Raw genomic sequence first — 17,606 nt, 5'->3', positions numbered from 1 at the left:
GCGTACAGACAGCTACGGCATAGTTCATGCGTTTGCGCAACCCTCCAACGATCGTCGACAGTTAGTGCCTTAAAAACGTCGCAATCACGAACTCGGTGTCCTCTGTCGTCACAGACGTAACACAGCTTCTCGTCACTTCTTGGGAAATCCGTTTTACTCACGTGCGCGTTGATCGATCCTTTGAATTTTTCCTTCGACTTCTCCGCCAAACTTGTTTTATTTATCCCTCCGCTATACAGGGTCACTTTGCTAGCCGAAATCACCACACCGTTCATAAAATCGCCAAAGGTTTTCAAATTCACTAACGGGTATGTCTGCATGAAACTCGCCCATTCCATTTTTACGTGGGCGGGCAGCTTGTCCACCAACTCCATCAAAAGATGTGGGTTTGTTAGATGAGCTTGTTGACCCGCTGCTTCTAGGTGGTCACACAGGCTCTGAACGGCCATCCCGAACTCGATGAGTGTTTCCAATCTCTCGGCTCGAGGCGCCGGGGTAGCTCGCACTTTCTCCAACAGGACATTTATCAACAGCTCCGGTCTTCCAAACAAAAGTTCCAAAGTGTTCAGCACCTGCGGCACTGAAGCTGGTAGGAGCAGTCTGCTGCGAACGGCTTCATAAGCTGCACCTTTCAAACACCTTTGCAATCTCGCGAGATTTTCCACGTTCGAATATCCGCACGCGGTAGTTGTATTGGTAAACGCACTAACGAAAATCGGCCAATCAGCAGGGTCACCGGCGAAGGGAGGCAAATCGCGGGGCATGATCTGTCGTGCGGCTAACTGCGAGGGGGATGGTACGGAACCAGACACTTCTGATGACAAGACTGCGCGAGGGGCATTTGACTGCGGATGGTTAGCATTTGTACTGATGTTGGCTAGATGAGCACTTTGATTTTCGTTCCCCCCTGATGGAATGGGATGGGAAGCAAAACGAGAGCTCTGGCCTTCTACAAGTGGCTCAGAGCTAAAGATTCTTGCTGGACTTTCCACGTTGGGAGTCAGACTTATTGACCCTAACTTTGCAAGCACATCTTGATAATTATTATCATTTGGTTGGGTGGTAAATTGCTTATTTTGGTGGGTGTTAACGGGTGACTTACCTGGTGGCATTACGGGGGGTGCCAAGGGGATTTTGTTACCTTCATTGAACCTTACGCTATCCAAGATTGGTCCTCGATTCTTCGGGTCGGTCCTGGCGAGTACACCAGTGACGTTCTGCTGATTTCCTTTTATTTCCCACTGATTAACGATGGAATCTACCGGCGGAGCATTTGCGGTTGGATTCCCTTCCTTGGCGGTCTCGGTCGTCGTGGCTCTAGTCGCCGGGCCCACAGCCAGCGGTCCGATACTACCTAGCTGTTCGAGCTGATTATCTTCTATCATCCGGGCGGTGTTTTCATCCATGGCCGTTCTTCCACCAACCGCACCTTCGTGCTCATTGATCCACTGGTTCACACGTTGCAATTTGGAGCGCTGGCTCACTCGACTACGGCTGCTTTTGTTGTCCGCATTCTCCTGTAGTTGCTGTTCTAACAGCTGGTACTTTTCCAGAATAGTTTTCCTCTCTTGCTGAAGTGCTCGTTTCTCAGCTTCCCACTCTCGCTGCTGGATTGCGCGTTCTTCTTCTATCTGCTTTAGACGCAAGGCGATCCGAGCCGAGTTGCTGCTGGTTGAAGTGCCTACACTCAACGGTAGGCAAGTCCGACACGTCCACGGTCGATTGGCTATCGATGCAGTCACTCCTGCACAACGCATATGCCACCAACTATCGCATTGGTCACATTGGACGATGTTGTCGTATGAAATGGGGCGCGAGCAATTAACGCAGCCTCCCTTTTCGTTATCTTTAGAGGTTTCTGGTGTTTTATTCACACTCATACCGTATGTTTTAAAGATTTGTTGAGCGGGGGCAGAATAGGGATTGAACCAAGGGGAACTGAACACCAGGTTTTCAGCAACACAGACACAGGTTTGATGCGGTAGTGCAGTGAAGCTTTAAACTGCAAAATGTATTCAATTAGTTTTGGTTAGGTTTAACAATTTTGTCCACTTACACATACGGTGTTTCCACCACAATATAACCGGTTCTTCTCTGCTGCTCTAGCCCAATCAAATTCAACTGTAATCGAACAAATTCTATCCATAATCTAGTCATAAGTGCATGTTTTAATTAAGTACCTTCTGATAACTAGTAGAATTTTACGACCACTAGCTATGTAAGTTTTAACCTCAATCTGTTCGAGTTCTGTAAATCAAGATATTTTATAACTGTGTCCTAGTATTAAGTTTTATAATTCATCCACTTACTGTCCCAACAAATTAGTTTTAAGGAAATAACAAATTAAGTCAAACTTCAGTTTTGTTGGAAATTTTAAGAGAAATAGTTTTCACAAGTCCGCATATGTGCACTATCATTCACATGCCACGAAACAATGATCAATATCTACGTTGTTTCTTCATCTACTCCTCTTCGTTGACAGTTGACGGATCTGTCGGAATGACATTCCGTTTCGGTCGGGCTGGCCCTGCAGTATGCGTATCTGAGGCAGTGCTCCCAGCGGCAACACAGGGTGTTAGGTTCCTGAGTGCAAACTTTTTAAAGGGTGATAGAGGACCATAAATGGTGAAAAAAATTGTTCTACGCATATGGTCAAATCTCAACCGTTACGTAGTTATTGAACTCCCCATGTTTTTGACTCTTATTGCCTTAACTGGCAATAACTTGAAAATGGTTAAATTTATCGAAGTTTTTTACCCTTATGAGAAAGACTATTGAATTTTCTATCAAATGGCATCTTTGAATCGATTGGTTTAGTTAAATAGCTAAGTTTTCTTGCGCAAAATAGCTAAAAGTAGTGTATTTTTATTGGTTTTTGTCAATTATCTTTGAAACATGCGTAATAAATTAAAATTCTTTCTTTGGAAAAGTTGTAGCCCCTATTACAATCTACAATTCGTTCTTTGACACCAAACTTCTAGCTCTTATCGTTTTCTTGCAATTTTGATTTAAATGTGCGGCACAATGCGCAAAAAAGTGCTTTCCATGACAGTTGCTAATTTATAATCTGAAATGCGATGTTAAAATCGAAATTGCAAGAAAACGATAAGAGATAGAAGTTTGATGTCAAAGAACGAATTGTAAAGTGGAACAAGGGCCACAACTTTGCCAAAGAAAGAATTTTAAATTATTATGCATTTTTCAAAGATAATTGACAAAAACTAATTAAAACACACAACTTTTAAGCTATTTGCTCTAGAAAACTTAGTTATTTAACTAAACCAATCGGTTCAAAGATGCCATTTGATAGAAAATTCAATAATCTTTCGAATTAGGGTAAAAAAATTTCGATAAGTTTGACCATTTTCAAGTTATAGCCAGTTAAGGCAATAAGAGTCAAAAACATGGGAAGTTCAATAACTACGTAACGATTGAGATTTGACCATATGCGTAGAACAATGTTTTTCACCATTTATGGTCCTCTATCACCCTTTAAAAAGTTTGCACTCAGGAACCTAACACCCTGTATAAAACATTGCCAACGAAAAAAATCATTTTAAAAAAATTTCTAAATCAAAAAAGGGAAAAATCTTTAGTTATGTTCACGTGGACATTGGGGGAGGGGGTAGGGGTCAACGTAAAATCCACGCTTGTCCATGGGGAAGGGAGAGGGTGTAAAAAACCACGATTTTTCTGTCTGCGTGATATACGGACGGCCCCTAAAAAATTTTGGATTATTGTATAGTGGAAAGTTAAAATTTTTCAAATTTTACTATTAAACCTTCGTGCCAAACACTATCGAATGCTTTTTCTATGTCAAGAAGTGCTACCCCAGTGGAAAAATCTTCAGATTTATTAGAACGAACAAAATTCGGTTCCCGTAAAAGTTGATGAGTAGTCCGAACTGCTCATTGTCAAAAATATAAGTTTCATCAATGTGAATCTTCATTCTATTTAAAATAAGTTTTTCAAAAAGTTTACTGACAGATGACAGTAAACTAATAGGAGGATAACTAGAAGCTTCGGCAGGATTTTTATCAGGCTTCAGAATTGGAACAACCTTAGCATTTTTCCATTTTTCAGGAAAATATGCCAACTGAAAATATTTATTAAATATATTAACCAAAAATGATAAGCAACTTTCTGGAAGTTTTTTGATGAGAAAATTCCGTCACCACCCTGAACTTTTATATTCTTAAACTTCCTAATAACAGATCTCACTTCGTCTAAATCAGTGCCCAATGAATTGTCAAAAATGTTCTCATGATTGAGAATGTCTTCGTATTCGCGGGCTACCTGATGTTCAATTGGACTAGTGAGACTTATACTGAAATTATGCACACTTTCAAACTGTTTGGCAAGTTCTTGTGCTGTTTCAGGATTAGTTAATGATATTTTGTTATCCTCTTTCAGCGCAGGAATAGGCTACTGAGGCTTTTTAATTTTTTTTTGTCAATTTCCAAAATGGCTTGGAGCCGAGGTTTAATTGAGAAACTTTATTTGCAAAATTTTTGTTTCTCAATTTTGTGAAACGTATTTTAATTTCCTTCTGAAGATCCTGCCAGATTACTTTCAAAGCAGGATCTCGAGTTCGTTGGAATTGTCTTCTTCTCACGTTTTTAAGACAGATCAGAAGTTTCAGATCGTCGTCAATAATAATTGCGTCTCTTGCTTCGACTATTATTATTATTAGTTTCGAGGACATTGTCAATATCGAAATGTGATTCCAATGAAACATTAACATCTAAATGGCTATCGATGTATGTTTTATATGTATTCCAGTCAGCTCTTTGATAATTGAAAATAGAGCTGATGGGATTAAAAATCGCTTCATGGGAAATTTGAAATGTTACAGGAAGATGGTCAGAATCGAAGTCAGCATGAGTAACCATTTTTTTTTTCTTTTTTTATGAAAAAAAAACTATTGGCTACAATGCTGACTTGAGTCACCTAAGACCAAATCAATTGTTGAGGAATTTCTAGCAGAAGAAAATCAAGTGGGGCTATCGGGATATTGAATAGAAAAATATCCTGAAGAGCACTCATCAAATAAAATCCTGCCGTTTGAATTGGACTGAAGACTATTCCACGAACGGTGTTTCTCATTAAAATCACCAACAATTATGAAAAATTTGGTTCTATTGCGCGTCAGTTTTCGCAAGTCATATTTAAGAAAATCTATTTGCTGGCCAGTGCATTGAAAAGGCATGTTGCCGCAATGAAAGTATGTTTACCAAAGTTTGTTTCAACAGAAACACCCAAAGTTTCAAAAACTTTGGTTTAAAATGATGAAAAAAATTTGTGCTTAATGAGCTTGTGGATGATGATAGCAACTCCACCACATGCTCCATCTAGATCTAGGCGATCATTTCTATAAATAAAATAGTTTGGGTTTCGATTGATTGAAGACCCAGGTTTAAAACAGGTTACTGTAATAACTGCAATATGCACATTATTGACTGTTAAAAAATGGAAGAGCTCATCCTCTTTGCCACTGTAATTTGAACATTTAAACTTTGTGGTATCTTCCTTTACCGGACAGTTGTCCTTAGCGTGAGAAGAACCTCCACAAATCATGCATTTAGCATCCATGTGGCAATGACCCAAGTAACACAACATGTTCTATAGGAATTATTTCGACTCCAATATGACCAGTTACTGTGTTTTGGTTCATAACAATAAAACCGTTTTTCATACAGATATATGACCGAAAAAGCGCAGAAGGTGGAGCTTCGGCAACATATTTTAGATGTTATAATTATGTTCTATATGAATCAAAGCATACTTAATAATGTTTCTTAGTATGTTTTACAGTATATAATTCTGACAACTTTCAATAAACAAACTACACGTCTTCTTTTTCTAATTGAGGATGAAAATTTAGTTTCTTTTCTAAAGCGTAATCAATGTTTGTTGCATAACCGTATTCAACAATGTTTCAAAATGTAAAAAAAAAACTATTCAGGTGCAAAATATGGCTTGCGATATTATTTCAGCTAAACTATTTCAACTTAAAATTGGCTTTCTATGACCAGAAATTGTGGTACGAGTCATTTTTTCTGGTGAAATAGGCATTTGTACTTCGATAAATTTAATGCGCCTTATAAACACGTATCTTTGAAGGATGCTAAAGTAAAACAAATTAAAACCATCGTTTTACTTGAGCATGTGTAACCTAAAGTGCTTGTTTTCCTAAATAATATTTCTAATTCCTGCAATAAAAATCATACATCATGGATAAAAATGGGATATTTGACTGGATATTTTATAAATATTAAAAGTATTGGACACTGCATGCTAAATGATTCGAGATATGATTAGAAATTAGCTTAATGCTTACCAATCTGGAAAATTTGTAAATGTAAATTGAGAATATTCTTTTTACAATGTCATACATATAGCCATCACAATTTATATGGATACGAATGAAGAAATTTTTTGGAAATTTTAAAGTGACATACACATGCAAAATTGACATTGGCAGAGGAAGCTCTAAATAAATAACTGTGGAAGTGCTCGTAGACTAACACTAAGCTGAGAAGCATGCTTTGGTCCAGTTTTGACATTGTCAGAAGAAGAAGAAAATGTATTTCACATTTTTGGGCTGATTTTATAAACGAAAATTTGACAGGAGGTAGTGTCACTACCTCGTGAAAATCAATATCATTAAATAAGAATTTCCATCTAGAAAAATGGTACACTACTAGTTTTTCCAGGATGATAAAATGGATGTATGCCGTCGAGCCAATTGAAATTTTATTAATTAATACAATCAAAATTGTAGAGCATTGGCACGGTAAAAGTATAGTTTTTATTCTTAATTTATTACATATTGAACATCATATCGACATTTTTATGATCGGTAGTGTAACATAGCCTAGTTAAAAATAATGACTTTAGTTTATGTTACATATGTTTGTTTACTTATTGAAAAACATCAATATGACTTAATGTAAACAAACAAAACATATTATGTTTAACAAAAACTTCATCGAAAACAAGTATGGAAAGACAGACTGAAAATGTTACTCATATATGATTCATGACACATACTGAACATGTCATCATGTTACACATGTTTGCATACATACTGCAGAAACCCTCAATATGACTTCATAAGAACAAATGAAACATATTATGTTTCGACAGAACTTAACCAAAACAAGTATTGGAAGTAAGACTGAAAATATTACTCTAAAACGACTTATCAAACATATTGAGTCTGTTGAGCTGTAGAGGGGCTTTCATTTGTTTATCGTGTGGTAGGCATGAAGAAATTCAAGGAAGTTTCCTTTGCGATCTACGTCACTATTGACCCCATTCATCTTATTCAAGCAAACTAATACCATTATTATAAATAGCAAAACAAATCCTCCTGATAGTGCTTCGGATTGACGTCTGAAGTGGTCTTTAAATAAACTATTACAGGAAGACTCAAGCCATTTTATGTTGTAAGATATAAATGTGAGCTGCAAAATATTGTGATAGTTTATATATTTATTACAATAATCGGGTAAGTTGGACGGCAGTAGTATAGAGAAGAATCTATTGAAAGTTCGCTATTGAAAGTTCGCGTGCAATACAGGCAATATGTTGTAATGTAAAACCCAATAAATTGGAGTGTTGTAATGTATTTGCATTTATTATCAAAACGTTAAGGTGAAGATATGACGAAGCCACACCTCGAATTTTCATGAGCACAAATCTGAAGAACCGAAAGTCCCTACCGAGAATATGTTTGATGAACATATTAAGACAAATATAAAACTTAATCAGACTTGTCATATTGCGGCAAAATAAACGTTATTAGAACATATCCAACAAAATTGATAACAACATGTCAGATTTGTTTGAAAAGACTAAATACGACTTTTTAATAAGAGATCATCAAAGACTAGTTTTTGGAATCATGAATATGACTTATACAAGACAACATTTGTTTTGAAAAACTTTGAAACAACTGTTATAGGACAAAATGATTTGTTTAGGACTTCTGATTATGTTTTCGGTGTTACTTGGGGACTCGTTCCATGTCCCCAACCCTGGCACTGACGGCACTGAGTTGGACTCTGGAAATTTCCGCCAGTCTTACGAAAATGTTCCCATGTCACTTGAACATGAAACATTTTCTTCGCCTTGTCCAAATATTTTAAATTCTTGAGAGATACCCTGCTGAGAATTCTTTTTCATTTTATTACTTGGACTGGATTGAGTTCAATTGTTCAGCGTTTTATAGGGATTACTCTCTCTCTCTCTCTCTCTCTTCTTGGCGTAACGTCCTCATTGGGACAAAGCCTGCTTCTCAGCTTAGTGTTCTATGAGAACTTCCACAGTTATTAACTGAGAGCTTCCTCTGCCAATGACCATTTTGCATGCGTATATCGTGTGGCAGGCACGAAGATACTCTATGCCCAAGGAAGTCAAGGAAATTTCCTTTACGAAAAGATCCTGGACCGACCGGGAATCGAACCCGTCACCCTCAGCAGGGTCATGCTGAATACCCGTGCGTTTACCGCCTCGGCTATATGGGATTACTCATTTCAACGAAATTTTCATCAGAAACAATTGTTTTATTAGAAGGAAGCGGAGATGCTGAAAGTTCTCCTTTTCTTCTAATTTTGCCGCATTTTGCAACAGTTTTGAATCCCACTTTTTTGGAAGGAAGCGGTGAATTCAAAGATTCATCCTTCCTTTTGTTCGATGATGCAACCATGATTTAATTAGAAGCGACCTTCCAGGAGGTTTTTTTTTTCCCTAATCGGTGTCCAAGTAGGATTACCACCGTTTCAGGGAGTTATACTTCCGTAAACGGGTCAAACGAATAATCGAAGGCACGAGTCCAGGCAAGAATCGAAAAGGAATCAGTAGGTATAAATTTAGCGCTGAAAAGTGCTATTGTAGGTAGTACTTAGAAGTACTGTTGAAGATTGTTGTTGATGTAGGTAGTAAAACTTCCTGGAGCAGAGAGAGCTTACGTCCGCACAGCACAAGGGTACGATGCGAACTGTGAGCTAACTATGGTTGATTCCACTAGTTATACGACAATATGTACAGTAGGCCTGTCCAGCTTTTCAAAAATGTTCTCTGATTCTCAAGTCCACCCCCATATTTTGATTGGCATCCTGAAAGAAGTAACTGGTCAAAATTTTAGCCAAATCCGTTGAAATTAAGATGTGCATCAAATAAATTTTGTGTTTTTTGACTATTTTCGAACTTCAAAAAATCATAACTACACAAAACTTGTCAAAACCTAATTCTTTCGACAGAAATTGAAAGATATACTTGTTTGCTACAAGTTCTCCGAACAACGCATGTCAATAAATTTGAAGGAAACATTTGTAATTACGACATTTGTAATCAGAAAAACCTTAAAAATATGATTTTTTGATATATTTTGTTCTGGAATACCCTACTATACGTAATAAGTTCGATATTTTTAAACGGCATAGTATTCTCTGATGTTTTGTGGTTATTTGCTTCTTTGACATCAATGCTCTAGGAATTGAGCAAAAATTATTAAAATTCGTGAAAGCCAATTTCGTCCAAAAAACTAGATTTTTGGGGGCAATCACGCTGTGGCGCAAAATTGTACTGAACGTGGTAGCTTTGCTTCCTTGCAGTTTACCTTGGCTACCCCTTATCGCGGGTGTAAACAAACAAGCGTGATGGCCATCAATATCAATGCTGACGCGATGCCACCTTCTGCGCGCCCAAGCATGATTGCCCCCGAAAAGCTAGTTTTTAGGACACATTTGGCTTTCACGAATTTTAATAATTTTTGCTCAACTCCTACAGAGTTGATGTCAAAGAAGCAAATAACCACAAAACATTAGAGAATATATTGCCGTTTTAAAAAATCTAACATATTACGTATATTAGGGTGTTCTAGAACAAAATCTATCAAAAAATCAACTTTTTAAGGTTTTTCTGATTACAAATGTGATAATTACACATGTTTCCTTCAATTTTATTAGCATGCGAAGTTCGGAGAAAACTTGTAGCAACCAAGTATATCTTCCAATTTCTGCCGAAAGAATTAAATTTTGAAAAGTTTTAGTGTAGTTATGATTTTTTGAAGTTCGAAAATAGTTAAAAAAACACAAAATTGATTTGATGCACCTTTTAATTTCAATGGGTTTGACTGAAATTTGACCACTTACTTCTTTCAGGATGCGAATCAAAATACGGGGGTGGACTTGAGAATCAGAGAACATTTTTGAAAAGCTGGACAGGCCTAATATATAGAAAGTAAAAATATAAATAAATTGAAATAATTTTGTTCATCACTGAATCATGAAAACATTGATTATGTTTATTTTCGACATTTTTCATTATTTTCATTGACGCTCTCACCCGCTCTTACTAATACCATCATAAGCTGTCAACATATTGCACCGAAACCGTTCGTTTTTCCGGTGTCAATTGCTACACCGGTGCAGTGCACCGTCGGGAATAAACGAATTCGACATTAGCCAATGACCAATAGAGGTAATAAACTATAGAGGAAGAATGTCGCTGGCGTCACTGCCGAAACATCTCTTGCTGGCGGAGATAGGCCGGGCTATAAGTGACAAAGCGAAAAAGTATGCAGTTTGACAGATAGATACCCGACATGTTTGCGAGCGAGAACAAAGGGGACGGCAGCGACATTCGTCCTCTATAGTTTATTAACTCTATTCAATGACCCAAGTAACAATTCCATTGCTGATTGGTTTTCTTTGATTTTTATTAGGGGTTTATTACAGCAATAATTAAAACTTACAGTTTTATGACTACTTTTATTAAAAACAAGTGATGAAATGTTTTATAGTATATTTGAAGATATCCATAAAGCCAGATTTTAAGTGTAAACAAAACTCTCCGATATGTAAACCTTCTGGCATTCATTATTACCACAATAAAACTGTTCAAACTCTCAACAGATGGCGATCCGATCGATTAGTGACGACATCTGTTGGTGGAAAAGCAGAAACTACGACACTGCTAGGTTTATTGCGGTCACCATAAAAGTAAACTTGCTTTCGTTTTATTTTCGCTTATAATGGTCGTCGCCATATTGAAAAATTAGCTGACGTAAATGGAAAATAGTTAATTTTGTTCAAATAAGCAATGAATTGATAGTTTGCCACCTTTTCCATAATATGCTCACATAAATGAACTCTCTTAGCTGAGTTATATTGTGATTCGAGATAGTTTTACTAAATAAACAAATTGATTTATTTCATTCCAAGATGATAATATTCACCATTTTCGAAGCGCATCAATTTTATGTTTCTGCAACCCCTATATTCACGGTAAAATTGAATGCGCATAAGCCTACCAACACAATAACTATTAAAATATCACTTTGATATGATCGCTTTCTACTTACGAATGATGTACCCTCCTGAACTTTACGTGCTATCGAAGAAGCTTCTCTGCATCTTGAGCTGTCATAGTTTTTGTTAAAAAAAAAACAACAACAGTCATCATAACCTCTTTTCGAGAATGTAGAAATTTCAACTAGGTTTTAAAATTGTTTTATTGCTACTCTTAATGTGGTTTGCAAAACAACTCCGAGAGTGGTCCACATAGCCGGAAGATGCTCTTAAAGAGGTTATCAAGAGGTTTTGATGTATAAATCAGTTTTATTGCAAGTTTTATGAAATTGGTCATGAAGATCTCTTATAGAGCCGAACAAAACTTAAAATGTTACTTGGGGAAGGCATATTGCTACCGCTTTGGGTTGAAAAGCACCGGTCAAAGAGAAGCAAATTTCCATTCGTCTGAGGTAAAACGCTTCAATTTTCAAACTCCTTCAGAATGGAGTTGTCATTCCCGAAAACCAGTTGGCGAAAAATCTTAGCAATTTGCAGAAACTATTATGAGTGCAAAATCTCTCTGTTTACTCGACTCAACACAATGTATTATACAATGTCTGTTCTCTGAAGAAATCATCGCCACATCACTTTATCATTTCATCATTCCGCACCGGTGGTGGTGTGCGGTAGCTAGTAACACATCACACATCCCATCCTTCCCGCTTTTATTGTAGGTACTGCATGTTTACCGGGAAATTTTAATTAAGGAAATTTGTTTACGTTTAGCTACCTTAGACAATCCATCTGCACCGGTGGTGTGTTGCCACTGACTGCCTGGGCACGAAGCACAACTCGCATCAATCATCATCATCCTTTCCGCTAGTCCGAGTAACATTGTAACCGTTTTCGCGCGAAAAACATTTTCCCTTTGGCTGTTGTGTCTTTGTAGCCACCTGTTAACGAATCCCAGATCAACGTTTGAAAAGGGCGGAACAAATTTTGCAAACTGATATTTTAAAAACAGGTATTTTGAAAAGCTTTCCCAAGCATCAGTTTGGATTGAAACAAATTTCAGAAGGTTTTAGTGTTATCTTAAAACCTGAATTTAGGTTTTATGACGACTTGCACAACCTTCTCAAAACTAATCGAAATTGTTGCTTTGATGATTAACTTTTTCCTCATCACCTTTCGCCTTTTGATATTTGAACTTTTTTATTAGTTACTCTTTTTTTATTAGTTACTGTTGATATAAAAAATACTATCGAAAAATAGTATATTAGTTTGACAAACAGTAATAAGAATGCTGAAAAATGAATCAGAGCCCTAATTTACAAAAAAAAAAAACAAGCAGTTATTGTGTACATTTTTTAGTCTTTTCAAACGATTTGTTTTTCAACCTAATCCGTGTAGTTTGCATAGCATTTGAGAAGTCGTGATATGCCTAGAAGTTCGTCTCAGAGGTTTCAGTTTGCAAAATTTGTTCCGCCATTTTCACGTATTACTCTTTAAAGTAATGCTCCCGTTTCGGTCGGATCTGCACGTGTCCTCATTATTTTTGTACTCAGAACCGCGCGCCGTGTCGACTGAAGCTTGCCCTCCTAATCCCTTCATTTTTTCCCCACCCCCGCAGATACACTGTGATGTCCGGCACGCCACAGAAGATGCTGGAGCACCTGCTGGAGACAAGACTGGGCGGTCAGGCGGGACCAAACGATCCGTTTTTGGACGACTTTCTACTGACCCACATCGTGTTCATGCCGACGCCGATTCTGATCGACGAGCTGGCGAGCACCTACCACGCGGACACCGAGGTGGACATGCGGACGGCCAGCGAGGAGGACCAGGAGTTCTTTATGACCTGCAAGCGGCGGGTGGTGCAATTCATTCAGCGGTGGGTGCTGGCGGTGCGGCACGCAGTCTTCGACGACCCGCTGGCGGTGGAGTTCATCGAGGTGAGTTCGGAGCAGTGCACATTGGGCAAAATCAAGCCCAAAGGTAGAAAAAATAATAACTTTCTTAATACTAGACCCTATGTGACCATCGATGGCTTATTCGAAAGCAAATTTTCTCAAGAATTGGTTGGTGGATGACTCATGTACGGGCAACTGCTCTGAAGCGAGTTATAGAGCCCGTTTTACCCCAGTTCCCCCTAAATTTGAGAATTTCTGCTTACGGCATTTGTTATGATTTTATAGATTTTTTCGCTGGGATACCATCGCCCCAACTCCACTGAGTAATGTTACATACAAAAAGTCATTAAAATGTTGAAAATTCAGGGTATTGTGGGGTCAATTAGGCAATGGTATATTTTTATTAATGATTTTTTACGTGACCACTAAATAAATGATCGAATACACATGGATTATTTCTGAAGAAACCATTTTGGTGAGTTCGATCTCAAAGTACTGGTAATATTTCAGTTTTCACGCATACAAATACGAGTAGTTCTCATCCTAATACCACCGATTCCAAACATTTCCAAACGATGAGCCATTGCTTATATACTCCAAAAATATCCTAAATGTTGTTTGCGCATAGCCTCCTAGACGGGAGATGGCGGCAGCATATAGTTTCAGAGCTTAGTTTACCCAAACTCCCCTATAAACTGCTTTTAAATTAAAACAGCTTTAACTTGAGATGTCTATGCATGATGTGAGTTAATATTGATGAAGAGCCAATCAGTTATATTCCCGAATCCTATGAAATTTGGAAATTTAGGGTACGATGGGGTGCAATGAAAAAAAAACAATCCAAAAGTTTGAATGACCATATAAGTTGACAAATAACTTGTTTGAAAGATAATATCCATACACGCAACCGGAGATTGGCAGATTCTAATACAATGCGGTTTGAAACATATATGTACAAATATTGTATTAAGGCTTTGCAAATACAAAAATTGGTAGGTGGTAGTATACCAAAAATTGTATTGGCTTCCTAGAATCTGGAAATGGAAAATTTCGCATGTGTGCGTGTGCTCTGTCGCATTGGTTTCTCTTTATTTGTTCTATTTTTAGACTGGTCTTGGCAGCAGTGGTGGCATCAATTACCAAAACATGTTTAAAAAGAAATACGGGCGGCGGCGGGAATCGAACCGAGGCATTGGTGATTCACAGTACCCTGCGCTTTTACCAGCACGGCTACAACTGCACATGAATGGACGAGAGGCTGAAAGCCATCATTAACAACACAAACGTGGCTTGGTGATGGAAGTGATACAGCCACCACACTGCACAATGGGCCCAGAGCCGTATTTACGAAGACAAAACTGTTTTTAGACACATATTGTGTTTTAGAAAGTTTCTTTTTAATTGTTGATCCTTTTCCCCATTATTGTTATGTCAAACATCTGGTTAAACTGATTCAAAAATCTGCTCTCTAATAATTTTATATACGATTCCATGATGGATGGTGATGGATCTTTTAATTGGAAATTCCACCAATAAGCCGCGCCAGAGATCAAGCAAATTTTAAAATTCATATATCTCCTGAACTCTCACCACTTAGAAAGATGGTGTCTTCGGCAATGTTATTCAGTTAGTCAAGCTTACAGTTAATTGTCCACTTGTTTCGAAATTTCGTCACTAAGTGGCACTAGTTACACATTTGCAAAATCATTCAAATGATTGATTTTTTTTTGTGAAGTAATCAACAAGCTGTAAATTTTGTTTTCTTTGAACGTGTCTAAGTCAAGTCAAAGGTTTTTCAAAGAGCTATGTATTAGTCATAATTGTGCGACATTTCATTTTATTCGGTTCACTTAATCCAGAGATATAACAATTTTACGCAGAACACTCATATATGAAACATTTTACAAGAGTTGCTCCAACTTCATGTAAAGTTATCCAATCGAGTCCAAATTTGTACCGTTTATAGCTAACTAGTTGTGCAACTTGCTGGTAAAATTTGAGAATACTTGGTTTACCTTAGAAAATATTACAGCTTGCTTAATATATTTAAAATATTAAATAAAAGTTGCATGCTTCAATTAATTTGCAACTAGCGCCGCCTACTGGCAGAACCTTGAACCAATCAGCTAATCAAGTGAGAGGCCTTAACCAAGCTAACAACATCACCGAAGACATCAACTTTCTAAATTATCAGAGTCCTGAGATATATGGAACATAAGATTTGTATGCTCACTAGCGCCGCCTTGTGGTGGAATTTTAAAACAAACGGTCCATCATTTGTTAGTTCTTGATCAGCCAAATAATATTGCCGAAGACACCAACTCTCCAAGTAAATAGGATCATGAGATATTTGGTATAAACATTTCATCAGTGTTACGTCTGTTTGTCTCTGGCATGACAGATATCACAGACAGCAAGGCGTAACACTTGAAAAAATTCCACACCGTATATCTTAGCACCATGATCACTTAAATATTCGGTGTATTTGGCACAGTTGTTAGGTCAGCCAAGGTCTTACTTTTGATGGGCCGTTTGATTCAAAATTCCACCACTAGGTAGCGCTGACGATAAATCAATTTTTATATTCCATATATCTCAGGACTCTGATCACTTAGAAAGTTGGTTTCTTCGGCAATGTTGTTTGGTTTATTAAGGCCTTTCAGTTGATTAGCTGATTGGTTCAAGATTCTGCCAGTAGACGGCGCTAGTTGCAAATTAGTAGAAAGCATGCAACTTTTACTTATTATCTCGAAAATATTCAGCAAGCTGTAAGTTTTTATAAAGTGTAGGGAAAATTCTCAAATTTTATCTGCTAGTTGCACAACTAATTAGCTATGAATGATACAAATTTGAGCTCGATTGGATAGTTTTACATGAAGTTAGAGTGACTCTAGTAAAATGTTTCATATTTGAGTGTTCTTCGTTAAACTGATATATCTCATGATTAAGTGAACCGAATGAAATGAAATTTTGCACATTTATGAATAATATATACCTCATTGAAAAACCATTGACTTGACTTAAATACGTTCAAAGAAAACAAAATTACAGCTTTATGATTACTTTACGAAAAAAATCGTTTATTTGCATCATTTTGGAAATGTGTAACTAGCGCTTCCTAGTGGAGAAATTTCGAAACAAGTGGACTATTAACTGTAAGCCCATGACCTACCAACAACATTGTCGAAGACACCAACTTTGTAAGTGACCAGAGTTCTGAAATATATGAAATTTAAAATTTGCTTGATCTCTAGCGCCGCCTAGTGGTATATACAAAAGCATGCCAAGTTTGATAAATTGCCTAAAACATTTTTAGCAAGTTGTTACCTTTTATAAAGTACACCAAAACTATTCAAATTTTAATTACTTGTTCCTCAACGAGTTAGATATAATTGGTACAAATTTGGTCTTGATTGATTAACTCTACACGAAATTAGAGCCCTTCTAGTAGAATACCTATTATTTGACTTCCGTTTATCAAATTACTGTACCTTAGGATTAAGCGAACCGAATTATATTTAATTTTGAAAGTTTATGATTAATGTATTGGTCTTCATCTACAGTTGGACTCCACCAAAGTATGTCCAAAGGGAAAAGAAGTTGCAACTTATTGAATACTGTTCAAAAGGTTCTAATCATTTGAATGTTTTTTTTTTGCAAATTTGCTACAAGTTTGAAGAACATTTTGAAATTGTATAGAGAATAATTCAGGCGTTCGATTTGAATAGGTCCTAAGTTTGCTGTGATTCCTATGTAGATTCGACCTATTCAAATACAACGCCTGAATTAATCAGCAGATTTTTGGATAAGCCACACTCGAGTGACCGTACTCATTTCACAATAATACAAAAAAAAATGACAGAACTTGGCAGAAACAGTTTTGTCTTCGTAAATACGACTCTAAACCCATTGTGCACTGAAAAGCCCGCATCCGGCAGTGTGCTGTTTACTAGTGGAAAATTCCTAGTAGACAATAGGACGCGAAGCTCAGCAGCGAAGCGAAAGTTATTTTTAGAAACAACCCGGTTCAACTTCTCGGGTTTGAATAGCGGTGTTTGTGTGTAGTGGTATGGAACCTGTGGAACCGTGTAGCGCATCTTAATACAACGAATAGCAGGCTTGTCCCGCACTGAACGCATAAAATTTCTGCTCTTTGAATTTACACCACCTTAATAATCATTAACTTCCAATGTTTATTGCTTAATCAATAGAAGGATATTTGAATATCCTAAATGTCATTTCGAACTGTCAAAAAACCGCACCGTAGTGCCGCGCTGGCGTGCGCAAAGAGAATTACACTTGAGTGCGCGCACTCTAGTGTATTTCACTTTGATCGCTCCGTGCGGCTCTGCGGTGCGGTTTTTTGACAGTTTGAAATGACATTTAGGACATTCAA

The 17,606-nt window shown here is 37.3% G+C and overlaps 1 protein-coding gene across 4 annotated transcripts in view; it reads left to right on the top strand.

Moving 5' to 3' along the window:
- The window catches only part of LOC109423294 (rap guanine nucleotide exchange factor 4), a 957,479-nt gene that overhangs the window by 838,018 nt on the left and 101,855 nt on the right, over positions 1-17,606 (top strand). For all 4 annotated transcript variants that reach the window (XM_062854198.1, XM_029870605.2, XM_020077464.3 and 1 more), the window contains one exon: positions 12,931-13,252. In XM_062854198.1, the coding sequence (XP_062710182.1) occupies positions 12,931-13,252 (322 nt within the window). The remainder of the gene's footprint in view (positions 1-12,930; positions 13,253-17,606) is intronic.

Source organism: Aedes albopictus, chromosome 2 (assembly GCF_035046485.1).
Source record: "Aedes albopictus strain Foshan chromosome 2, AalbF5, whole genome shotgun sequence".
Classification (NCBI taxonomy): domain Eukaryota; kingdom Metazoa; phylum Arthropoda; class Insecta; order Diptera; family Culicidae; genus Aedes; species Aedes albopictus.
The sequence above is the reverse complement of the archived record's forward strand: the minus strand, read 5'-3'. Positions and strand labels throughout refer to the sequence as shown.